This window comes from Enhydra lutris, unplaced genomic scaffold, assembly GCF_002288905.1.
Source record: "Enhydra lutris kenyoni isolate GAN:26980312 unplaced genomic scaffold, ASM228890v2 scaffoldscaffold81, whole genome shotgun sequence".
Taxonomy (NCBI): Eukaryota; Metazoa; Chordata; class Mammalia; order Carnivora; family Mustelidae; genus Enhydra; species Enhydra lutris.
Window position 1 is genome coordinate 2394995 of NW_019154165.1, and position 26826 is coordinate 2421820.

General features: G+C 36.4%; 1 protein-coding gene across 3 annotated transcripts in view; it reads right to left on the reverse strand.

The window, feature by feature from the left end:
- LOC111161019 (ectodysplasin A) overlaps nt 1-26826 on the reverse strand; it is a 423110-nt gene that overhangs the window by 60657 nt on the left and 335627 nt on the right. For 2 of the 3 annotated variants that reach the window (XM_022524461.1, XM_022524460.1), the window contains exon 6: nt 13500-13514. The exons of the other annotated variant lie outside the window; for it this stretch is intronic. In XM_022524461.1, coding sequence (XP_022380169.1) covers nt 13500-13514 — 15 coding nt within the window. The remainder of the gene's footprint in view (nt 1-13499; nt 13515-26826) is intronic. 3 annotated transcript variants of the gene reach the window in all.

Genomic DNA, 26826 nt, shown 5'->3' on the forward strand with positions numbered 1-26826 from the left:
ATGATATCCATTCCTATTCAAAATGTCTCTTGGTGCTATAATGTGTGGCAGAAGATGAACCAGCCTCAAAGATTCCTCTACCTCCACAGAGTGGCAAAGACCTATACAGAGCTTGTGTTACCTGGCAGAAGGCAACCCAGTTAGGTGATTATTTCCTTTGTAGGCACACCAGTAGAGATGGAGTGGAGATCCTACCAGCACTGGATAGCCAGAGAATAGGCAAGGGGAAATGCTCTCTGCCCATAGTTCTGGTATTCCTGACTTTCTACCTTATGACACTGGGTGGCCCATGGGAGTATCTTCTGCCCCCAGAGCTCAAGTAGTGCTAGGGCATGAAACAGACCAGAGTAGCATTGTAAAGACTCAGAAAAGTAAATTGTCATTGGAATTGTGGCTTACAAAAGTAGGCCATTGGGGCGCCTGGGTGGCTCAGTGGGTTAAAGCCTCTGCCTTCGGCTCAGGTCATGATCCCAGGGTCCTGGGATCGAGCCCCGCATCGGGCTCTCTGCTCAGTGGGGAGCCTGCTTCCTCCTCTCTCTCTCTCTCTCTGCTTGCCTCTCTGCCTACTTGTGATCTCTGTCTGTCAAATAAATAAATAAAATCTTTAAAAAAAAAAAGTAGGCCAGAACTGACAAACTACACCTAACCAGCTTACTGCTTGCTAAAGTAGAAGGTCTAAATAGGACTAAGAATCTCCTAATATAATATCCAAGGATACAGTAAAATAACTAATCATACCAAGAACCAGGAAAATCACAATGTGAACAAGAAAAGAAAATCAACTGGTGCAATGCTGAGATAGATAAGATTGTTGTAACCATCTGAAACAGGTTTTAAAGTAGCCATCATAAAGTTGCTTCAACAATTGATTATAAATTCCCTTGAAACAAATGAAAGAAAATAGAAAAACCCAGAAGAGAAGTTATAAAAAATGAAATGGAAATTCTAGAACTAAAAATCAAAATAACTAAAATTGAAAATTCTCTAAATACACTCAATATTAGGAGATCACAGAAGATAGAAATAAGGAACTTGAGGACAGATGAATAGAGTTTATTCAATCTGAACAACACATAAACAAAAACACTGATAAGAGTGAAGAAGGAACCTTAGGGACCCGTGGAACAGTAACAGGATAGCTAACATTTAGTATCATGGGAGGCCCAGAGAGAGGAGAAAGAGTGGAACTAAAAACATATTCAAAGAATTAGTGACTGACAGCTACCCACACTTTGGCAAAAGAAATAAACCTACTGATTCAATGAACTGAATGTTCAAATAAGATAAACCCAGGACACCCACACCAATAAACATCATAATTAAACATTGAAAACTAAAGACATAGAAATTATCTTAAAAGCAATTAGAGAGAAATAGTGTATTACCAATAAAAAATCAATCTGAAGATCAGAGGATTTCTTCTTTCAAAGCATGGAGGTTAGAAGGAAGTGGTACAATATTATTCATATACTAAAAAAAAAAACTGTCAACCACAGGTTCTATATCCAGCAAACCTATCATTCAGGAAGAAATTAAGATTCTCAAAGGTAAACTAGAGAAATCTCTTGCTAGCAGATATGTCCTTTAAAATAGCTAAAGGAAGCTCTCTAAACAAAAAGGAAATGATAACAAAAACTCAGAGTCCCAAGAAAAGATCAATGGAATGGGTAAAAATAAATAATGTAATAAACTATTCTAATTGTTATGAGTTTCCTAAATTGTATTTGATGGTTGACGTAAAAATTATAACAGTGTTTGTTTTAGTGCTCAATGTATGTAGAAAAAATACTTGACACAATTATATTTAAAAAGTAGGAAGGATTTAAATGTTCCTATGTGTTTCTTCAAAACAGTAAATTGTTGATATGCATAGACTGTGATAAGTTACATATACACACACAAACACAAATACCTAGAGCAACTAAGTAATAGACTAAAAACTGTCATAATAAAACAAGATAGGATCCTTAAAAATGTGTAAGAAACCCACAGGAAGGCAAGCAAAAAAAAAAAAAAAAAAGGAGGGGGGAGAAACAAAAATAAATAAATAAACGGCATACCTAAGCCCTAACATATCAATAATTACTTTAAACATAAATAGTCTAAATACATCAATTAAAAAACAGCAATTGGGAGAGTATATTTAAAAAATATGATCCAATTATATCCTGTTAACAAAAACTCACTGCAAACACAATGATATAGGTAAAAAACAAAAGGATGGAAAAGATAATATCACACTAACATTAGGCAAAAAATGAAGATCATTATTATGAGATAAAGGAGATTTTAGAGAAAAGAAAATTAGAGAGAGATAGGGTCACCACATGTTGAAAGTATAGATACCAAAAAGACACAGCAATCCTAAATGTGTATGCACTAAACAACAGTGCTTCAAAATATATGAAACCAAAACCAAATTGAAAAGACAGATAAGCAAATCCAAAATTATAGTTAGGGACTTTAACACTCCACTCACAGCAATTGTTAGAGCTACTAGACAGAAAATTAGACAAAATATTGAACAACTAAACACTACAATTATTCAAGAGAGCCTAATTTACATTTTTGTAATAGTCTTTCAACAACAGAAGAATACATTTTTTTCAAGTACCCACGAAACATTCACCAAGTCAGGTTATATCCTGGGTCAAAAAGCAAACTTCAGGGGCGCCTGGGTGGCTCAGTGGGTTAAGTCTCTGCCTTCGGCTCAGGTCATGATCTCAGGGTCTTGGGATCAAGCCCCGCATTGGGCTCTCTGCTCAGCGGTGAGCCTGCTTCCTCCTCTCTCTGCTTGCCTCTCTGCCTACTTGTGATCTCTCTCTCTCTCTCTGTCAAATAAATAAATAAAATCTAAAAAAAAAAAAGCAAACTTCAACAAATTTAGAAGCATTGAAAGAATGCAAAATATGTTCACAGAGTAAACGGGAATCAGACTAGGAATCAGTGACACACAGAAAATAGGACAATCTACAAACACTTGAAAACTTAAAAAACACACTTTACACAACCCATGAATCAAAGAGAATTCTCAAAGGGAAAACACAGAACTTAATGAAAATAAAAACACAACATATCAAAATTTATGGATGCAACTAAAGCAGTGATAACGGAAATTTAGAGCACTGGATGCTTACATTTAGAAAAGAGGAAAAAAAGAAAAAGGGAAAGGTCTCAAAGAAATTTAAATTCCTACCTCAGGAAACTAAACAAAGAAGAGCATAATATACCCAAAATAATCAGAAGGAAGAAATTAATAAAGACAAGAGAAGAAATAAGTGAAACTGAAAGCAGGAAGACAAAGAGAAAAATCGATGAAATAAAAATATGGTTCTTTGTAAAAAATCAGTAACATTGATAAATCTCTAACAAGACTGACAAAAGTAAAAATGTAGAATAGACACAAATCACCAGTATAAGGAACAAAACAGGGGATTACTATAGATCCTATAACCATTAAATGGATAATAAGTTTCCTGAAGTAGGCATACTCTTCTTATTCCTCTCACTAAGTACAACCAAAAATCCTGGACATTATATAATAAAACAAATATAAGAAGATTCAGAAAGGTGGACAGAAGAAGGCAAACTCTCTAGGAAATTTGGAACCCAAAGATAACAGAGTGATAAGTTTTCCAGGTTTTTTTCCAGGCTTCTTCCAGGCCTGAAACCGAAGAAGCCAGAAGCCCAGAAATACCAACAGGAGCAAAGAAAAAGCCCTAACAAAATCCCCTTTGAGCCAAAGAGCCAGAAAAGGAGTAATCTAGCATGAGAGACAACTTTTAGACAATAACCACTGTACTCCAGGCAACACTACAGAAAAACACCCGTGGCTCCATCCCACCCATGCCAACAAAGGCCAAATGGAAACCGTAAAATTCCACCCTAATAAAGTTATAACAAGGTATGCCAACCCCTGGCTGATGTGGTGTCAGAGAAGGCCAAATAAGGAGCTGGGACTTTCATCCCCAGCAGCAAGTAACTAGACTCCCCCACCTGCAATGTCAGAAAAGACCGACCACGTGGTGAGCTGGAACTCTTATCCCTTTGCAGCAGTAATAAGGAGCCCCTTCTCCCTCAAGTGTCAAAGAAGACCAAGTGTGAAACCTGCACTTCTATCTCTATCAGATAATAATGAGGTGAAAAATCCCTCTTCCCCCTGGCAAAACAGGGTCATAAAAAGCCAGTTAAAGCAGAAGGTTTAAATAAGATCCAGAGCCTTAAAATAAAACGTAAAATGTTGAGGTTTTGATAAAAAAACCACTTGTCATAGCAACAACCAAGAATATCTCAAACTGAATGAAAAAAGATAAAAACCAGCAGTAAGATAATAGAGATGGTAGGATTCTATAACTAATATTTATAAAGTAGCCATCATAAGAATGCTTCAGTGAGGAATTATGAATATTCTTGAAATAAATGAAAAAAAAATTTAAAGACTTACAAAAAATAGAAAGTCTCAGCAAAGAAATGGAAGATATAAAGAGGAACCAAATGGAAATATTAGAATTGAAAAAGAACAACTGAAATAAAAAGTTTAGTTCATGGGCTCGAACAGCAGTCACATCAAATCAAACTTCTGAAAACTAAAGACAGAAAGAAAACCTTTGCAGCTGGAGAAAGTTGAAACTTTACCTTTTGGGGAAAAACAAAATGGCAGTGAATTTCTTATAAGAAACCAGGAAGCCCAGAAGAAAGTGGTATATTTCTCAAATGCTGAAAGAAAAGAACTGCCAAACACTGAATCCTATACACAGTGAAAATATTATTCAGGAATTGAAGGGAAATCAAGACATGTCAGATATTGGCAAACTAACAAAATTTGTCACCAGCAGACCTCACCTAAAATAATGGCTAAAGGAAGTTCTGGAAGAGAAAGGAAATTATAAAAGAAGGAATCTCAGAATATCAGGAAGAAAGTGCAAAAGAAGAGCAAAAATAAGGTAAATACAATAGACTTTCTTTCCTTGACTTTCTGAGTTGCATTTGACAGTTAAGTCAAGTTATAACATTGTCTTATGTGTTTCACAATTTATGTGGGGTAATATTTAAGACAATTATATTATAAATGGAGGAGGGGGAGAATAAAGGGACTTAAAAAGAAGTAAGTTTTCTAAATTTTACTTGAACTGGTAAAATGTCAATACCAGTAGACTAATAAATTATGTACACACAATGTAATACCAAAAAGCAACCACTAAACAATACAAAGAGATACATTCAAAAGTGCTACTAAAATGGAGTTCTTTTTTTAAAAAGATTTTATTATTTATTTTAGAAAGAGTGAGAGTGGGCACATGTGTGAGCAGGGGGAAGAAAAGGGGAGGGAAAGAATCCCAGACAGATTCCACACTGAGTGTACAGCCTGATGTAGGAGCTCAATCCCATGACCCTGAGATCATGACCTGACTGGAACCAAGAGTTGGATGCCAAACTGATTAAGCCACCGAGGTGCCCCTAAATTCTTTTTTTAAAAATGGATCCCCCTTACATACCTCACAGGAAAGCAGGAAAAGGGAAAAAAAACACCACAAAACAGAGAATAAAGAAAAGAGAAAAAAAATTGGCAGATTAAAACTCTAACATATCAATAATTAGCTTAAATGTAAATGGTCTAAACAGTAGTTCTTTCTGATCAGTACGCAAAGTACTTCCAGTACTATGTTAAGAATGGGGAGAATATATATTCTTGCCTTGTTTCCATCTTAGAAACTATTCTAGTTTTTTTAACCATAAAGCATTATGTTAGATATAATTTTTTGTAGATGCTTTCGATCAATCTGAGGAAGTTCTCCTCTATTCCCAGTTTGCTAAGGGTTTGAATCATGAATGGGTGTTGGATTTTGTCAAGTGCTTTTTCAGCATTAATTGATATGATCATATAATTTTTCTTCTCTAGTCTATTGATATGTGGGGCTAAATTTATTAATTTCTTACATAAAACCTGGAATAAATCCCACTTAGTCATGATATATAGTTGTTTTGTATATTGTGACATTTGATTTGCTAATATTTTGTTGAGGATTTTTGCATTTAATTTGGTGAGAGATATTGGTCCTTAGTTTTCCTTTTTAGTGCTGTTTTGACTTATTTTGTTATCAGGGTGATCCTGGTCTCATAAAATGAAATGGGAAATATTCCCTTCCCTTCTACCTTCTGGAGCAGATGGTGTAAAATTGGTGCTATTTCTTAAAATATTTGGTAGAGTTATTCCATGAAATCATCTGGGCTTGGAGATTCCTTTTAAAAGAGATTTTAATTACATTCAGCTCTCTGTATGTTGTAACTTGATTTGAGACTTCCTCTTAGACTGATGGATTATTTTGAGGCATGTTATTTAATTTCTAAGTGTTCAGAGAGTTTCCTGTTGTTTTTCTCTTATTAATTCCATTATGATCAGAGAACACACTCTTTAATTACAATTCTCAAATTTGATGAGGGTTGTTTTACAGTCCAGGATATATGTTTTACCTTGATAAATGTCTCATGGTGCTTAAAAAAAATGTGTAGTTTGCTGTTGTTGGGAGTGGTGTTTTGTATATGTTAATTAGATTTTGTGGGTTCATTGTGTTGTTCAGTTCTTCTCTGTCTTTGTTGGTTTTCTGTCCACTAGTTCTATGAAATGTTACAAGTTGTTGATATCCCAATTATATTTGTGGATTTTTGTTTTATGTATTTTGAGGCTCTGTTGTTTGGTGTGTATACTTTTATGATTGTTACATTATCCCAATGTATTGATCCTTTTGTCATATTGTCCCTCTTTGTCTCTATTAAGAAAGTAGAATAGACACGAATCACCAGTATAAGGAACAAAACAGGGGATTACTATAGGTATATAGTACTTTTGTTATTCCTTTTGCTTGGAATCACACTGTATCATATTACACTTTATTCATAAATCATCCCTGCTTTTTTTCATTAATTTTTGCATGATACACCTTTTTTTCATTTTTACTTTCAATCTACCTATTTGGTTGTATTCAGAATGATTTTACTGTAGACAACATATAGTTGGATAATATTTTATAATCTCTTCTGCTAATCTCTTTTAATTGGCATATTTAGATCATTTATATTTAATGTAATTATCGATCTGTTAGCACTTACATCTGCCATTTTGTATTTTGTTTTCTGTTTGTTTCCTCTGTATAATTCCTGTTTTCTCTTTACTGCCTTCTTGTGGGTCACTTGAATATCTTTTAAGGATTGCATTTTTATTTACAGTACTTTTGGGTATTCCACTCAATATAGTTTTTGTGGTTGCTCTAGGAATTATGATACATACATAGCTTATGACAGTCTACTGGTATTGATGACTTAGTACTTCAAATGAAGCACAGAAATCTTATTCCTAATTAGATCCATTTATACTCTGCATTTTAATTTTTTAAAAACATTTTAAAATTTAAATTCAGTTAACTAACATATAATGTATTATTGGTTTCAGAGGTACAGGTCTGTGATTCATCAGTCTTCTATAACACCCAGTGCTCATTATATCACATGCCTTCTTTAATGTTCATCACCTGGTTACTCCATCCTTCCACCCATCTCCCCTCCAGCAACCCTCAGTTTGTTTCCTATGCTTAAGAGTCTCTTATGGTTTGTCTCCCTCTCTGTTTTTGTCTTATTTTACTTTTTTCTGAATTTAATTTTTTTTATCATTTTTTAAAATTTATTTTCAGCATAACAGTATTCATTGTTTTTGTACCACACCCAGTGCTCCATGCAATCCGTGTGCCCTCTCTAATACCCACCACCTGGTTCCCCCAACCTCTCACCCCCCCACCTCTTCAAACCCTTCAGATTGTTTTTCAGAGTCCATAGTTAGGAGAAGGGAGTTGGGGGAAATTTAATTTTTTTGATAATAGCTCTAAGGAGATGCAATTGACACACACAATTCATCCTTTTAACATATACAATTTAATGGTTTTTCAGAGATGTGCAAACCTCACCACAATTAACTTTAGAACATTTTTTGTCATCCCCAAAAGAAACCCTATAACCCTTAGCAGTCACCCTCATTTCTGTCCAACTTCCTCCAGCCCCAAGGAACCTCTAATTTATTTTATGTCTGCATTGATTTGCCTCTTCTGGGCATTTCATGTAAATGGAATCACAGAACATATTACTGGCTTCTTTCACTTAGTGTAATGTTTTCAAGATTCATCCATGTTGTACCATACATCAATGTTCCATTGTATGAATATACCACATTTTACTTATCCATCTCTCAGTTGATGGATATTTGGGCTGTTTCCATTTTCTGGCTATTATAAATAATGCTGCTATGAACACTGATGTACAAGTATTTGAATATCTGTTTCAATTATTTGGTTATACTTGGGAATGGGTGTTGGATCATATGGTAACTGTATGTTTAGCATTTTGGGGAACTGCCAGACTGTTTTTTTCCAAAACGGTTGCATCATTTTACATTCCCACCAACAGTTTATGATAGTTCCAATTTCTCCGTGTCCTTGCCAACTCTTGTTATATTGTCTTTTTGATTATAGCCACCCTAGTGGGTATGAAGTTGTATCTCACTATGGTTCTGAGTTATGTTTCCTTTATAGCTAATGATGTTGAGTACTCTCCCTTCTTTTTCAATATAAATATATCTTAATTGCCTTAAGTATTTCCTCTACATACATTTGGCCACATCTTATGGTATTATAATTTTTGCTTCAACCATCAGAAATGATTTTAGAAATTCACAAGAACTAGCACAGTCTATTATGTTTACTCCTCTTTTCACCATAAAGGTGTACTTCTTTCTTTTCTGAAGTTCTGAGCCTTATTCTGTTAACATTTCTGTTAATAGAACTTCTTTTAGCCAATCTTTTTTTTTTAAAGATTTTTTTTAAAATTTATTTGACAGATCACAAGTAGGCAGAGAGGCAGGCAGAGAGAGAGAGGAGGAGGCAGGCTCCCTGCTGAGCAGAGAGCCCGATGCGGGACTCGATCCCGGGACCCTGAGATCAGGACCTGAGCCGAAGGCAGAGGATTTAACCACTGAGCCACCCAGGCGCCCCTCTTTTAGCCAATCTTTAAGTGCAGGTTTGCTAGCAACAAATATTCTTCTTCATCTAAAAATTCCTTTATTTTCTCTTAATTCCTGAAGGGATTTTTCTTGATACAGACCTGTGGTTGACCATTTTTCAGCATTTGAAAAATATTGTACCATTTCCTTCTGGCCTCTATACTTTTAAATAAAAAAAATCTGTTGACAGTCTAACTTGTGTTCCCTTATAAGCATAATTTTTTTCTGGGATGTTCTCAAAATTTTAAAAATATCTTTAGTTTTCAGAAGTTTAATTATTATGTGTCTTAGCATGGATTTATTTGGGTTTATTATATTTGTATTTCACTTATCTTCTTGAATATGTATTTTGCCAATTTCAGGTTTTTAGCCATCATTACTTTTTAAGAATTTCTTTAAAAATTTAATTGTGATAAAATACACATAACATAAAATTTACCATGTTAACCATTTTAAGTGTATAGTTCAGTAGGGTTAATTACCTCCACACTTTTGTACACTCAATCTCCAAAACTCTTTTAATCTTGCAAAACTAAAACTCTATGCCCATGAAACAGCTCTTCATTTCCCTCTACCCCTAGCGCCTGTCAGTTATCATCCAATTCTCTCTGAATTTGACTACTCTGAGTACCTCATATGAGTGGAGTCATGCAGTATTTGTCTTTTTGTGACTGGCTTATTTCACTTAGTATAATGTCCTTATGACTCATCCATGTTTTAGCACATCAGAATTTCTATCCTTTTAAAATCAGCCATTTCTTCAAGTCCTCTTTCAGTACTTCTTTTTCTCTTTTTTCCTTTTGGACACTGATGATATGAATGCAAAACTTTTGTTATTATCCCACAGATTCCCTGAGGCTTTGTTCATTTTTTTTTTCCAGTCTAGTTTCTCTTTGTTGTTCAGACTGAGTAAATTCTACTGCTCTGACCTCAAGCCCACTGATTCTATCATCTGTTATCTCCACTCTACTATTGAGCCCATTCACTGAATTTGTTTCATTTATTTTTTGATTCTATATTTTTGATTTGTTTCTTTTTAAAAAATAATTTCTATTTCTTTGCTGAGATTTTGTATGTTTTTTTTTCAAAAAATTTGTAATTACTTGTTGGATCATTTTTATTATGGGTGCTTTATAATCATTGTCAGATAAAATCTGTTTCATCTGAGTGTTGGTGTCTGTTCTCATTCATGAGTTATTTCTTTTTAAAAATGGGAGGTTTTGGGATACTGTATTATTAGACAAGATTATATTTAATATTCTTTTTAAGGAGGTGGTGTCGAGGTATAATGTGAGAATTGAGTATGTCTGCATGATCCTGCTGCATCTCACTGACATGACCTTGGTAAAAGTGGGGCACTGACTCATACTTCCTTGTTGCAAATGGGTGGAATGGAAGTTCAGCTACCTCTCTGCCTCTGCTGACACTATCCCAGTGAAAGTGGGCCACTGATCCACAGGGCTTCTGGGTTTTGTTACCTTTTTTTTCTGGCTTTTGTTATCTTTGAATGGAAGTATAAGCTCAGTTCTCTCATGGGACCTGCTGACACCAGTGGAAGGGAAAGAAAAGTACCAACTAGCTCTACCTTTACCACCTCATTAATGTAAGACTCATTGATGCTGACTGGGGATAAAGACTCTGCTTTCCACTGGGCCCCCCTGAAAATGGATGCAGTGAGGCATAGGAGTGCTGACTAACCTTGGTTCACACTGCCTCTTTCAGTCTCATTGCTGCCAGATGGGTGTACAGTTGCAGCTTCCCACTGGGTGTCCCTGACAACAGGGGCGGGGTGGGGGGGGAAGCAGAGTGTTTACTAGCCTTGATATGCATCCCTTTATTCAGTCTCTTTAATGTGAAGGGGGTGGAAGCTCAGCCTCTCCACTGGGCCCCATTAATACAGAGATGGTGATGGAGTCCAGTGGTGACTAGCCCTGCATTGCACCTAGTTGTTAATTCTTTTTGCTTCTGGCTGAGAATGAGGCAGCTTAGCTTGCCACTGGACTGGGATGACAATACTCTGGAAGGAGAATAGGAGCACCACCTAGTTCTGCCAAATAGGGGATTAGAAAGACTGTCTGTCCAATTCTGCCAACACCACCCCAACAGTGGGATAGGAGCATGCTGCCTGCTTTTTTGTGGGAAGGAGTGGAGTGAAATATTCCTTCCTATTAGGCTCCATTGAAATAAGGGGGCAGTGGGGAGGGTGTGATTTTTCTGTTGGTATTTGGCTACAGTAGAGCGGGTATTGTCAAAAAGGTTTTCTGTTGTTAGGCAACCCTTTCCTCCTTTCCTTTAGATATGGGGATCAGGCTTTTCTTAGAGATGTTTTTGTCTGTGCCTGTTGGCAGTTGTGGACTGGAGGCTTCTGTAGTGACCTGTCTGGGATATATGGGAGATAAAAAGGAAACCCAGGGAGTGTACCACTGTATTGTTCCTCAAGTTCTGAGGCCATCTGCCTGTTGTTTCCACTTTTCAGTCTTGTTTGTGTGTCTAATGCCCAAGGGATGTTAGTGTAAGAGGAAAAACCTAGAAGGAATGAGGTTTCTTCATCTTGACAGAAACGTAAGTCCTTCTATTTTGTTTTTAAGAAAAAAAATCAGCAGAGCATACAATATCCTCAAAAATTGATTTTTTTTGACATCTAAGTGGATTTCTGACAATAGTAATGATTTAAGAAATAAACCATACTGAAAGAGTGTCTAGGAAAACTTAAAGAGATGGAAATTTACTAGGTTTATGAAAGGCAGTGCAAAATACCTTTCCTAATTTTAAGGGAAATTTTGTGGAATGTTAAACCAATTACTCTCGGTGTGGTCCAAGTTCTCTTTTGTGGGTTTATAAAGCTTTTTGTTTCTTGGGGGAAAGATATAAGTGGCAGGGAAACTTTGGCTCCATGTACATAAAACAAGATTTGACATTCACAGTTATTGTTAAGTAAAAGTAAGACTGGTGGAAGTAGTTTCTCCTAGGGTATTGTCATAGCAGCAGCTTTAAGTCTCAAAAGCAACAGCAGAACATTTTTCCCATACACACGTTCTCAACTCAAAGTAGTAGTGACTTTTACTTGTTGGGATTCTTGGTGTAAACTATATAACTCAAATTCAATGTTTCAGAAAAGGCCAATGTCTTCAATTTAAAAACCCTTTCTTATATGTCATTTTCTGGTCCTTAAACTCTCTCCTCCCCCTCAAACCAGAATGCTTCAGATGTTGCTGCATTACTGGTACCAGACTGATTATAGCATTAAATATTACAAGGAAAAAACCAAGTGTCTGACCATGCTAAGTCACTTGGAGCAGCGTATTTGAAAGAACTTTGGAGTAAAAAAGACCGTGGATTAATTACTGAATATGCTACTAACTAGTTGTGTGGCTTTGGGCTAATTAATTTTTCCAAGCCACAGTTTGCTCATCTGTAAAATGAGAACAATCATATTGACTTTACAGGATGGTTATGAGAATTCACTGAATTCTTTACACATAAAGTAAGGGCCTAAATTTGGTGTTCAACAACTCTGAAAAAGCTTCTGAGGAACATGACTAGCCTCTGACAATTATGTCTATATTCATCCAATATTTCTCCCACTTGACCATGTAACAACTTGTTTCCTCCTTCTCCCATGCCTTAAATTCAATCCCTGTACTTACGCATGTTACAGCTAGTGGGACAAAGAACCTATCATTCATTTGGAACAGGAAAATACTGAAATGCTCATTTTATCCTGATATTTATAGTTACTACCCCCAGTCTTCAGAATAGAAGCCCACGATGCTCAAAGGAAAAAACAACAATTTAAAAAATTTTGCAATGCAACTGAAATATCTCTTGCTCAGTTCTCTTATATTTTATAGTACAAGTTTGTTTCTATAGTACAAGATTGCGTTTTTGTGTATGAATGGGGAAATTGAACCCAAATTTTGAGTTGTAATGGGGTATTAATGATACTGTATACCACTAGTATAATGTCCAAGGTCTTATCTCATCATCTCATTAATGGTAAAGAGAGATGAACATCACCAAGACAGTAGTTTGGGAATGGGTGTATGGGGAATGGGTGGCTTTACTAAGATTCTAAATTTTCATTTAAAAAAACCTCACTTTTATGATATATGGCAGTGTTGAATCACTATATTGTCCACCTGAAACTAATATTACACTGTCAGTTAACTAACTGGAATTTAAATAAAAACTTAAAAATTCACTTTTGGCTTCTTCCACCCAGAAACACTAAAGTAAGTTCATGCCCTGCAACCCTAGTGGAATGCTTATGGCTAGAAGAAGTTTCCAGCCAAAAAGCTCTTTTAAAAAGGGTACCCAATACTCAGGTAAGAACAGGTCAACATTAATACTTTAAGGTTAAGATTAGGTCTGGAAGCATCAAAAGGCAAAATGAACATCTGCCAAGAGGGGCAAACTAACACAGGAAGACTTCATTTTTGTTCTTATCTTTTCTGACCACCTGCACCCTCTGCTCAAATTACTTAGGATTTCTGAGGTTGATATTCTGTTTGTATGTAAAATGAGAATACCCTCCATTTCATGTGCAAGAGTAATGTGAGGATTAGAATGCCTAGCACAGGGGCGCCTGGGTGGCTCAGTGGGTTAAAGCCTCTGCCTTCGGCTCAGGTCATGATCCCAGGTTCCTGGGATCGAGCCCCGCATCGGGCTCTCTGCTCAGCAGGGAGCCTGCTTCCTCCTCTCTCTCTCTCTCTGTCTGCCTCTCTGCCTACTTGTAATCTCTGTCTGTCAAATAAATAAATAAATAATCTTAATAAAAAAAAAAACAAAACAAAAATAGAATGCCTAGCACAATGTCCAGATCATAGTAGGAATACAATAGATGAAAGTTATTTTTAGAACTGAGTCTGAGGTCTATATCACAGCACTTGGTTTATTTAGTCCATAATAAATGAATTAGATAGGTTAAATAGTTTTATGAAACAACTTTAAGTCGGCCTAAAATGAACATAATTTCATAGTTGGAAGAAACCCTAGAGGTCATTGAAGGTTTTTGATTTAAATGTGTAAGAGTTTTGTTTTGGCAGAAATTTGATCTTATGTTGTAATGAGCTCAAATTCTTTTGCTGCCATACTCTATATGACTAAGTTATTCAGAAGAAAACATGGGTTATTAGAGCCTAACAGTTAACATCATAGTTAAGTGTTATAGCATACTTACTATAGTAGGTCTTTGTAGGCAAAATTCAATCAATTTAATAAAGAGACCAAGTATATTGGTTAGATGTTAAAGCACAGATATCAATATACTATAATCTTACTCAATTTCTGCCAACTGAATCATAGAAAGAAGTGGTCCTTACAAAAGGGTGAGGGAGAGGAAGTAGTGACTTCTTGTTTCCCAGTTTAGACCACTCAGTTCTGTAGGGAAACTAATGTGACAAAGGTAGACCACCACTGTCAAAGAAACTACGGAGACCTGAAATCATGGTAAAATCAGAGCTGTTTGAGTTGCGACTGAACATCAAATCACATGGGGAGTAAAAAATATACCTTGGATTTTTCTTTTTTAAGTTATAACAGAAGCAATAAAAATAATGATGAACACAAGTGACAAAAGAAAAAACAGATACAGTGGATTTCATCAAAATTAAAAACTTACATGCTGCAAATGATAACAATGAGAAAGTAAAAAGACTACCTACAGAATGGGAGGGAATATTTACAAATCATGTATCTTACAAGAATTCAATCCAGAATATATAGAGAATTCAATAATAAAAAGATGGGCCACCTGGATGATGCCGTTGGTTAAGTGTCAACTCTTGGTTTCAGCTCAGGTAGTGATCTTAGGGTCATGAGATTACACCCTTCACTGGGCTCCACACTCAGTGTGGAGTCTGCTTGAGGTTTTCTCTCCCTCTCCCTTGGTCCCTCCTGCTCATGCTCTCTCTCTATCAAATAAATATGATTTAAAAAAGAACTCAAGAATAAAAAGAAAAATAACCCACTTCAAAAATGGGCAAAAGATCTGAGTAGACATTTCTCCAAAGATTGTATACAAAGAGCCTATGAGCACATGAAAAGATGCTTAACATTATTAATCATCAGGGAAACATAAAGCAAAACCACAACGAGAGACTACTTCATACTGACTAGATGGCTATAATAAAAAAGATAGATAATAACAAGTGTTGGTGAGGATATGGAGAAATGGGAACCCTCATATACTACTAGTGGGACTGTAAAATTGTGCAGCTGCTTTGGAAAGCAGTCTGGAAATTCCTCAAAAGAGAGAACACAGAATAATTGTTTGATCCTGAATTTCACACTTGGGTCTATACCTAAGAGAGATGAAAATATATTTTCATTAAAATGTATACGTGGATGTTCACAGTATTATTCATAACAGCCCAAAGTGGAAACAACTCAAACATCCATAAACTAATGAATGGATAATATATGGTATATCCCTACAATATGATTCATCCATAAAAAGAATGAAGTACTGATATGTACTTCAATATTTATGAACGTTACAACATAATGCTAATTAAAATAAGCCAGATACAAAAAGACCAATGTTGTATGATTCTATTTATATGAGGAACCTAGAAGAGGCAAAGTCATAGAGACAGAAATTAGAAGAGTGGCTACCAGTAGCTGGTGGGAGTGGGGAAAGGGGAGTTATAGTTTAATGAATAGAGAGTTTCTCTTTGGGAGGTTAAAAGTCTTAGAAATGGAGAGTAGTGACAGTTGCAAAACATTGTGAATGAATTTCATACCACCAAATTGTATCCTTAAAAATTGTTAAATGGTAAATTTTATGTTACATATATTTGACCACAAAAAAGGAACGGAATATTGATATATGCTACAAAATGGATGAACCTTGAAACTGTTATGCTAAGGGAAAGAAGTCAGACACAAAAAATCATTGTATGAGTCCATTAACATGAAATGTCCAGAATAGGCAAATGTATTGAAACAGAAAATGCATTAGTGGTTGCCTAGGGCTGGGAGTGAGAATAGAGGAGTTGGGGGATGATAGCTAAATATTTTTTTTTGAGGTAATGAATATGTTCTAAAATTGATTTTGTTACAACTCTGTGAATATTCTAAAAATTACTGAGTTGTACATGTTAATGGGTGAAGTGTATGGTATGTGAATTATATCTCAATAAAGCTGCTTTAAAGCAATAATGAGGATTATAACAGTCAATAATTAGTGAGTACTATATTAGGTGCTTTGGAATTTTGCTGTGTGTATAATATTAATATAATATTTGTATTATTAGGTTTAGCTATTTTAATAAAATGTTCTATTTTAATTAAAAAAACATAAACATGAGCTAATATCATTTTCTCCAATAAATTACATCTGTCTAAAGGCTAGCATTTTTTACTATACTGACAAAGGCCAAAGTACTTTGTGGCTATATCTGCAAACTTACAAAGGAAGCTTTCAGGAAAAGAATTTTCTTCTGAATGTTGGAAGTGCAAATGTAATCACATCTGAAGAACCTCATATTTATATGGTGTTTAATTTACAAAGCACTTTCTGATATATTTTTTTAATTTAAATTTTACTGAGTTAACATATAGTGCAATATTGGTTTCTGGAGTAGAATTCAGTGATTCATCACCGATACAACACCCGGTGCTATAAAAACAAGTGTCCTCTTACCCATTTCCCATCTAGTCCAGCCCCCACCCACATCCCTCCATCAACCCTCAGTTTGTTCTCTATTGTTAGGAGCCTCTTATTGGTTTGTTTCCCTCTCTTCTTCTTTTATTCTTTCCCCCTTCTTCATATGTTCATCTGTTTTCTTTCTTAAATTCCACATATGAGTGAGATCATACAGTATTTGTCTTTCTCTGACAGACTTATTTCACCTTAGCATGATACACACTAGCTCTATCCATGTAATTGCTAATGGCAAGATTTCATTTTTTTGATGGCTGAGTAATATTCCATTGTGTATCTATATCTGTATCTATCATCTATCAAAAATATACACACATACCACATCTTCTTTATCCATGTCTGATATATTTTCTGATGTACTTATGCTGTTAATTAGTCTTGTAAAGTGATCAGGATGAGTGTTAGGCCATGTACCTCCCATGCCCAAGATATTAAGCAGAGGTTTCATCCATCTAAGTCTCACAGTTAGTAGATGGACTGGATCTGAATTCTAAATCTATTTTCTGCCAATTGCTCTGTTCAATCTAATATTCTGTTCAATCAATTAGATCACACAGTGCTCCATAAACAGGACACATTTCTGTATAGCAAAAACAAACTCAGGCAAGGTTCAGGGCAAATGGGTTCTACATAATAATATTGTTCATAAGTATTTTCTGTATATGTGCATTAGATCTAGACATGGTCTCTAACTTTAAGGAAGTGACAATCTAACAGGAAAAGGAGATAAGACAAAAACAAACACATGACCAATAAAGAAACAAATAAATTGGAACTGAAGAATAAAGAGAGTTATATTAGAGGAAAAATGATAATGGACTTGAGGGTAGATAGGATGGCTTTGAACAATGACTTAAAAAGAGTTTCAGAAAAGCTTTAGTGGGAATGCCTACTTCAAGTCTGTCATTTCACTGTAAAAGGGAGAGGAAAGAGATCCTAATCAGAATAGTACTAAGAGTGCAGTTTGTATTTATTTTTCTCATGCAGGTCTCAACAAATGCCCAAAATGAGATCATATAGAATGCAATTCAAAAGTTCACTGGCATATTTCTTAAGAATATAACATTGCACAAATTCACTTCACTGAATGGACAATAAGGAAAAAATGTCAAATTATTTGTTGTTTTTCCAAGAAATGCATCCAGAGTCTTTGAACTTATCAATCAACAATGTGAACAAAGAAAATAGCTTCAGTAATTTCCATGGCATTTGAAAGAGAAGCTATTCCTCTATTAATGATTTTTATGTAGAGCCTCAGGCAATATGGAAAGAATATTTTCAAGATCTAGCATATAATCCAAATCTGAGTTTGTATTCTTTTTTTCTCTTCAGTTACCTCCATTAAACTGTTTCCTAAGAGTAGAGAGGAACCTATGACAGAAGAGAAATGTATGCATCTTGTTTTCTTCAGATCGTTACACTCTCACCAGAAGCCTTTGTTGGAATTCAATACACTGAAAGAGTGATTCTTAATTCTGGTTTTATAATATCCCATTGGCTTTCTTGATTTTTTTCCAGGGATATCAGGAAATTCTTGAAAAATTAATTTCAGTTTACATTAGCTTTCAGTATAAATATATGTGAAATGGCATTTCTTTTGGGGAGGAGAAGAGTCTGGGCCAGGGAAAGAATTCCAAAATCCAGCTAACATGAAAGTATTCCCACTACAGAAGTAGGAATCACTGATTTAATTCTTTGCTTGGCATAAAACCAAGCTATGAACTTCCAATGCTTCTCTGGTCACAGAGAATTCTCAAAAGGAGAAGGATAATGCTGATGCTCAGGTTCTAAAATTAAAAGCACGCATACCTAGAAAGCTACTTAATTGTTGATAGTGGCTATGCCTGGAAACTAAGGTTGTGGTGTTACTTTCCTCTGTCAAATCAAATTACTCTAATGCCTAACTTTTTTTTTTTTTTAGAAGGAGCATGCACTGCTTTACTATTTATTAAAACTTTCAATTGAGGGGCACGTGGTTGGCTCACTCAGTTAAGCATCTGACTCTTGATTTCAGCTCAGGTCATGATCTCAGGGTCTTGAGATTGAACCCTTCATTGGGCTCCCTGCTCAGTGGGGAGTCTACATCCCCCTCTCACTCTGCTTCTTCCCCTGCTCATGCTCTCTCTCTCTTAAATAAATAAAGAAATCTTTAAAAAAACCTTTTGGGGGAGGAGTCAAGATGGTGGAGAAGTAGCAGCCTGAGACATCAGGTAGCAGGAGATCAGCCAGATAGCTTACCAAACCATTCTGAACACCTACAAATCCAACAGCAGATCGAAGAGAAGAGCAACAATTCTAGAAACAGAAAATTGACCACTTTCTGAAAGGTAGGACCAGCAGAGAAGTGAATCCAAAGCGACGGGAAGATAGACCGTGGGGGGAGGGGCTGGCTCCTGGTGAGTGGTAGAGCAATGGAGCACAAAATCAGGACATTTAAAAGTCTGCTCCACCAAGGGACATCACTCCAGAGGCTAAACTGGGGTGAAGCCCACGCAGGGACAGCGTGGTCTCAGGTCCCGCAGGGTAACAGAAGGATTGGGGGTGTCTGAGTGTCACAGAGCTCAAAGGTATTAGAGCAGGGAAGCCGGCTATAGAGACGGAGCTGAGGAGTGAGCTCTCAACTCGGGATTACCTTAAATTGTGATCAATATGCTGTCTAAAAGAAACTCATTTTAGACCCAAAGCCACCTCCAGATTTAAAGTGAGGGGGTGGAAAACCATTTACTATGCTAATGGACATCAAAAGAAAGCTGGGGTGGCAATCCTTATATCAGATAAATTAGATTTTAAGCCAAAGACTATAATAAGAGATGAGGAAGGACACTATATCATACTCAAAGGGTCTGTCCAACAAGATCTCACAATTTTAAATATCTATGCCCCTAACATGGGAGCAGCCAACTATATAAACCAATTAATAACAAAATCAAAGAAACACATTGACAATAATACAATAACAGTAGGGGACATTAACACTCTCCTCACTGAAATGGACAGATCATCCAAGCAAAAGATCAACAAGGAAATAGAGGTCTTAAATGACACACTGGACCAGATGGACATCACAGATACATACAGAACATTCCATCCCAAAGCAACAGAATACACATTTTTCTCTACTGCACATGGAACATTCTCCAGAACAGATCACACCTGGGTCATAAATCAAGTCTCAATTGGTATCAAAAGATTGGGATCATTCCCTGCATATTTTCAGACTACAATGCTCTGAAGCTACAACTCAATCACAAGAGGAAATTTGGAAAGGATCAAAATACATGGAGACTAAGGACCATCATTCTAAAGAATGAATGGGTCAACCATGAAATTAAACAAAAATTGAAAAAATTCATAGAAACAAATGATAATGAAAACACCACGGTTCAAAATCTGTGGGACACAGCAAAGGCAGTCCTGAGAGGAAAATATATAGCGATACAAGCCTTTCTCAAGAAGCAAGAAAGGTCTCAAGTACACAACCTAACCCGACACTTAAAGGAGTTGGAGAAGAACAACAAAGAAAGCCTAAACCCAGCAGGAGAAGAGAAATAATAAAGATCACAGCAGAAATCAATGAAATAGAAAAAAAATAGAACAAATCAATGAAAGTAGGAGCTGGTTCTTTGAAAGAATTAATAAGATTGATAAACCCCTGGCCAGACTTATCAAAAAGAAAAGAGAAAGGACCCAAATAAATAAAATCATGAATGAAAGAGGAGAGATCACAACCAACACCAAAGAAATACAAACAATTATAAGAACATATTATGAGCAACTATACGCTAGCAAATTTGATAATCTGGAAGAAATGGATGCATTCCTAGAGACATATAAACTACCACAACTGAAACAGGAAGAAATAGAAAACCTGAACAGACCCATAACCAGTAAGGAGATTGAAGCGGTCGCCAAACTGTGGAAAGAACCAAGATGCCCTTCAACGGACGAATGGATAAGGAAGATGTGGTCCATATACACTATGGAGTATTATGCTTCCATCAGAAAGGATGAATACCCAACTTTTGTAGCAACATGGACGGGACTGGAAGAGATTATGCTGAGTGAAATAAGTCAAGCAGAGAGAGTCAATTATCATATGGTTTCACTTATTTGTGGAGCATAACAAATAACAAGGAGGACATAGGGCGATGGAGAGGAGAAGGGAGTTGAGGGAAATTAGAAGGGGAGGTGAACCATGAGAGACTATGGACTCTGAAAAACAATCTGAGGGTTTTGAGGGGGGGGGGGGGGGGGAAGTTGGTGGAGCCAGGTGGTGGGCATTAAGGAGGGCACGTATCGCATGGAGCACTGGGTGTGGTGCAAAAACAATGAATTCTGTTACACTGAAAAGAAAAAAAAAATCTCCCAGCAAACAAGAGCCCAAGGCCAGACGGCTTTCCAGGGGAATTTTACCAAACATTTGAAGAAGAATTAATTCCTATTCTCCTGAAACTCTTCCAAAAAGTAGAAATGGAAGGAAAACTTCCAAACTCATTTTATGAGGCCAGCATTACCTTAATCCCAAAACCAGACAAGGATCCCACCAAAAAAGAGAATTACAAACCAATATCCTTGATGACCACAGATGCGAAAATTCTCACCAAAATACTAGCCAATAGGATCCAACAGTACATTAAAAGGGTTATTCACCATGACCAAGTGGGATTTATTCCAGGGCTGCAAGGTTGGTTCAACATCCGCAAATCACTCAATGTGATACAATACATTAATGAAAGAAAGAACAAGAAACATATGATACTCTCAATAGATGCTGAAAAAGCATGTGACTAAATACAGCATCCTTTCCCGATCAAAACTCTGCAAAGTGTAGGGATAGTGCGTACATATCTCAATACCATCAAAGCCATCTATGAAAAACCCACCGCAAATATCATTCTCAATGGAGAAAAACTGAGAGCTTTTCTGCTAAGATCAGGAACATGGCAGGGATGTCCATTATCACTACTGCTACTCAACATAGTACTAGAAATCCTAGCCTCAGCAATCAGACAACAAAAAGAAATTTAAGGCATCCAAATCGGCAAAGAAGAAGTCCAATTCTCACTCCTTGCAGATGATATGATACTATATGTGGAAAACACAAAAAACTCCACTCCAAATCTGCTAGAACTTGTACAGGAATTCAGTAAAGTGTCAGGATATAAAGTCAATGCACAGAAATCAGTTGGATTTCTATACACCAACAACAAGACAGAAGAAAGAGAAATTAAGGAGTCAATCCCATTTAACTGCACCCAAAACTATAAGATACCTAGGAATAAACCTAACCAAAGAGGCAAAGAATCTGTACTCAGAAAACTATAAAGTACTCATGAAAGAAATTGAGGAAGACACAAAGAAATGGAAAAATGTTTCATGCTCCTGGATTGGAAGAACAAATATTGTGAAAATGTCTATGCTACCTAAAGCAATCTACACATTTCATGCAATCCCTATCAAAATCCCATCCATTTTTGTTTTCAAAGAAATGGAACAAATAATCCTAAAATTTGTATGGAACCAGAAAAGACCTCGAATAGCCAGAGGAATATTGAAAGAGAAAGCCGAAGTTGGTGGAATCACAATTCCCGACTTCAAGCTCTATTACAAAGCTGTCATCATCAAGACAGTATGGTACTGGCACAAAACCAGACACATAGATCAGTGGAACAGTATAGAGAGTCCAGAAACAGACCCTCAACTCTATGGTCAACTAATCTTTGACAAAGCAGGAAAGAATGTCCAATGGAATAGGGACAGTCTCTTCAACAAATGGTGTTGCGAAAATTGGACAGCCATATGCAGAAAAATGAAACTGGGCCATTTCCTTACACCACACACAAAAATAGACTCAAAATGGATGAAGGACCTCAATGTGAGAAAGGAATCCATCAAAATGCTTGAGGAGAATACAGGCAGCAACCTCTTCGACCTCAGCTGCAGCAACTTCTTCCTAGGAACATCGCCAAAGGCAAGGGAAGCAAGGGCAAAAAATGAACTATTGGGACTTCATCAAGATCAAAAGCTTTTGCACAGCAAAGGAAACAGTTAACAAAACCAAAGACAACTGACAGAATGGGAGAAGATATTTGCAAAGGACATATCAGATAAAGGGCTGGTATCCAAAATCTATAAAGAGCTTAGCAAACTCAACACCCAAAGAACAAATAATCCAATCAAGAAATGGGCAGAGGACATGAACAGACATTTCTGCAAAGAAGACATCCGGATGGCCAACAGACACATGAAAAAGTGCTCCACATCACTCGGCATCAGGGAAATACAAATCAAAACCACAATGAGATACCACCTCACACCAGTCAGAATGGCTAAAATTAACAAGCCAGGAAATGACATGCTGGTGAGGGGAACCCTCCTACATTGTTGGTGGGAATGCAAGCTGGTGCAACCACTCTGGAAAACAGCATGGAGGTTCCTCAAAAAGTTGAAAATAGAGCTACCCTATGACCCAGCAATTGCACTACTGGGTATTTACCCTAAAGATACTAATGTAGTGATCTGAAGAGGCACGTGCACCCGAATGTTTATAGCAGCAATGTCCACAACAGCCAAACTATGGAAAGAACCTAGATGTCCATCAACAGATGAATGGATAAAGAAGAAGTGGTATATATATGCAATGGAATACTATGCAGCCATCAAAAGAAATGAAATCTTGCCATTTGTGACGGCGTGGATGGAACTAGAGGGTATTATGCTTAGCGAAATAAGTCAATCGCAGAGAGACAACTATCATATGATCTCCCTGATATGAGGAAGTGGAGATGCAACATGGGGGATAGGAAAAGAATAAATGAAACAAATGGGATCGGGAAGGAGACAAACCATAAGAGACTCCTAATCTCACAAAACAAACTGAGTGTGGCTGGGGGTAGGGGGTGTAGGAGAGGGTGGTGGGGTTATGGACACTGGGGAAGGTATGTGGTAGGGTGAGTGCTGTGAAGTGTGTAAACCTGGCGATTCACAGACCTGTACCCCTGGGGCTAATAATACATTATATGTTAATAAAAAATAAATAAAAATCAAAGCAAAAGAAAAACCTTTCAACTGAGATTTCAGAAGGCAAAAATAAGTAAATTAGAATTAGTGAGCCTAAAAAGACAAACTAAATAGCTTTAAGTCTGAAAACATCTGGTTATAAATATAAAGACTAGTGCTCTAGAGTTCTTACACCACCATTGTCCATCAGATATATAATGTAAGCCAGAAGTTTCAGCCACAAATGCAATTTTAAATTTTCTATTAACCATATTAAAGAGTAAAAAAGTGAAATTAATTTTAATACTAAATTTTAACTCAACGTATCCAAAATATTATAATTTGGAGAGGAGAAGGTAGTTGGGGGAAATTGGAGGGGGAGACGAACCATGAGAGACTATGGACTCTGAGGAACTAACTGAGGGTTTTGGAGGGGCGGGGGGTGGGAGGTTACGTGAGCCTGGTGGTGGGAAGTGGATGGCATGTATTGCATGGAGCACAAGGTGTGGTGCATCAGCAATGAGTTCTGGTACACTGAAAAGAAATTTTAAAAATAAATAAAAATTAAAAAAAAGAAAATCCAAAATATTATAATTTCAACACATAATCAATGTAAAAATGTTTTAAGAAAATGTTTTACATTGCTGTTTTTATTGCAAAATCTTTGAAATTTTGCATGTATTTTACATTTATAGCATATCGTGATTCACACTGGTCTATGTGTAACTCACTTTATTTATTTAGGATTTTTATTAGTTTTAGAGGTAGAATTTAGTGATTCATCAGCTGCAAGTATCACCCAGGGCTTATTACATCTAGTGTCCTCCGTAATTCCCATCACCCAATGATCTCTTCCCACCACTCACCTCCCCTATAGCAACCCTTAGTTTGTTTCCTAGAGTTCAGCGTCTCTTATGGTTTGCCTCCCTCTTGATTTTCATCTTATTTCATTTTTCCTTTCCTTCCCCTATTTAGTTAGTTTTAAAAAACAGTGTAACAAACACCTGGGAACCAATCACTCAAAACAAAAACTAGGACTTTATAAAAACTTACATTCAATCATGCAGTTACTTCTTACTCTCATCTCCCTATCTCTCCCCCACCAAAGGTAAACTATCCTGAATCCTGTGTTCATCATTCCCTCGACTTCCTTTTCATATAATTGTATCACATTTATATGTATACCTAAAAAGCTTTGAAAAAAATCTTAGTTGTTTGTAACTGTATAATAGTTATTATACTGTATTTAGTATTTTGGGAATTTTTTAGCATTCAAATAGCTTTTTTATTATGATAGGTCCATGGTGATTTGTTTCTTAAATGCATTTAATACAGATTGTTTTTATTTTATTTTTCTGGTTTTATTAAGATATAATTGACATATAACATTAGTTTATGGTGTACAAGATAGCAATTTGATATATGTATAAACTGTGAAATGATTACAATAATAATTTTAGTTAATATCCATCACTACACATAGTTACAAATATTTTTTCTTATGATGAGAACTTTAAAAAAATTTTTTTTAATTTCTTTTCAGTGTACCAGAATTCAATGTTTATGCACCACACCCAGTGCTCCATGCAACATGTGTCCTCCACAATACCCACCACCAGGCTCACCCAACCTCCCACCCCCTGCCCCTTCAAAACCTTCAGATTGTTTTTCAGAGTCCATAGTTTCTCATGGTTCCTCTCCCCCTCCAATTTCCCCCAACTCCCTTCTCCTCTCCATCTCCCCATGTCCTCCGTGTTATTTTATGATGAGAATTTTTAAGATCTACTCTCTTAAGAACTTTCAAATATACAATGCAGTATTGTTAACTATAGTTGCCAAGCTGTATGTTGTATCCCCAGGACTTATTAATCTTATAACAGGATGTTTGTACCTCTTGACCATCTTCATCCATTTCCCCAATCTCCCACCCTCTGCCTCTGGCAACCAATATATTCTCTGCTTCTATGAGTTTGTTTTATTTAGATGCCACATATGAGTGAGATCATACAACTTCTTTTTCTGACTTATTTAATTTAGCATAATGCCCTCAAGGTCCATCCATGTTGTCACAAATGGTAAGGTTTTTTTTCTATTTTATGGCCAAACAACATTCCATTGTGTGTGTGTGTGTGTGTGTACACGCACATGCTCACACACTCCCCACACTTTCTTTATCCATTCATCCATTGATGAACACTTATGTTGTTTCCATGTTTTGGTTATTATAAAGAATGCTGCAATGAATATGAAAGGTGTAGATATCTCTTTGAGATAGACATTTTATTTCCTCTAGGTATATACTCAGAACATACATGGCTTTTTGTGTTTGTGACAACTTCAACATAGGGGACTTACTTTTTATAAGCTTAAAATTGCATTTGTAAGATTCATCCATACCAGTAAGTGTTGCTGCAGTCATTGATTTGCCTGTTTAATATTTGATTGCATGAATATGTCACAGTTTATCCATATACTATTTCATTGATGGGCATTTGGGTTGTTAGATTTTGCTACTGTATATTCTTGTCTAAGTCTGCTATTGTGTACATGTAGGAGTTTCTTCTGGGTAGAGATCTAAGAATTTACAATTCTCACCCAACTGAAAAAACTATGTAAATGGATGAAGGGAAAGGCAATGGAGATCAGCCAGAGGGAGCTCCAATATAGGTCAGAACCAGTAGGAAGAGCAATTGGTGGGAATGGGACTGCTTGTGGAGTCCCAAGAAACATTGAGAGTGGCAGGCGGTCCTAGTTTTCCAATCCTGTTTTGATCCACTGGGCTGTAGCATATGGAGTTATAGCTTGGAACAGTAGCAGCAGGAATAGCCAGGTCTTCCAGCTAAAGGTTCCCATACAAATTTTGACCATCTTTGACCACATCTTGAAAACTTGGGTCCTGTTTTCCCTATACCCTCCATACTTGTCCTGTTCTTGGAGGTCAGTTCCCTTCCTATGCATCCCTCAAGTTGTCTTTCTGCACTGGGCCATATGCAGGTATATGCTGGATGTACTGACAAGGCAAGAAAAGAGCTTGACTTTTGGTGTATTTGACAGCATTCTCTGGGAGTGGCAAAGAGATGGAAAACTCTAAAATAAGGAGCTTTCTTCCGTCTTAGAT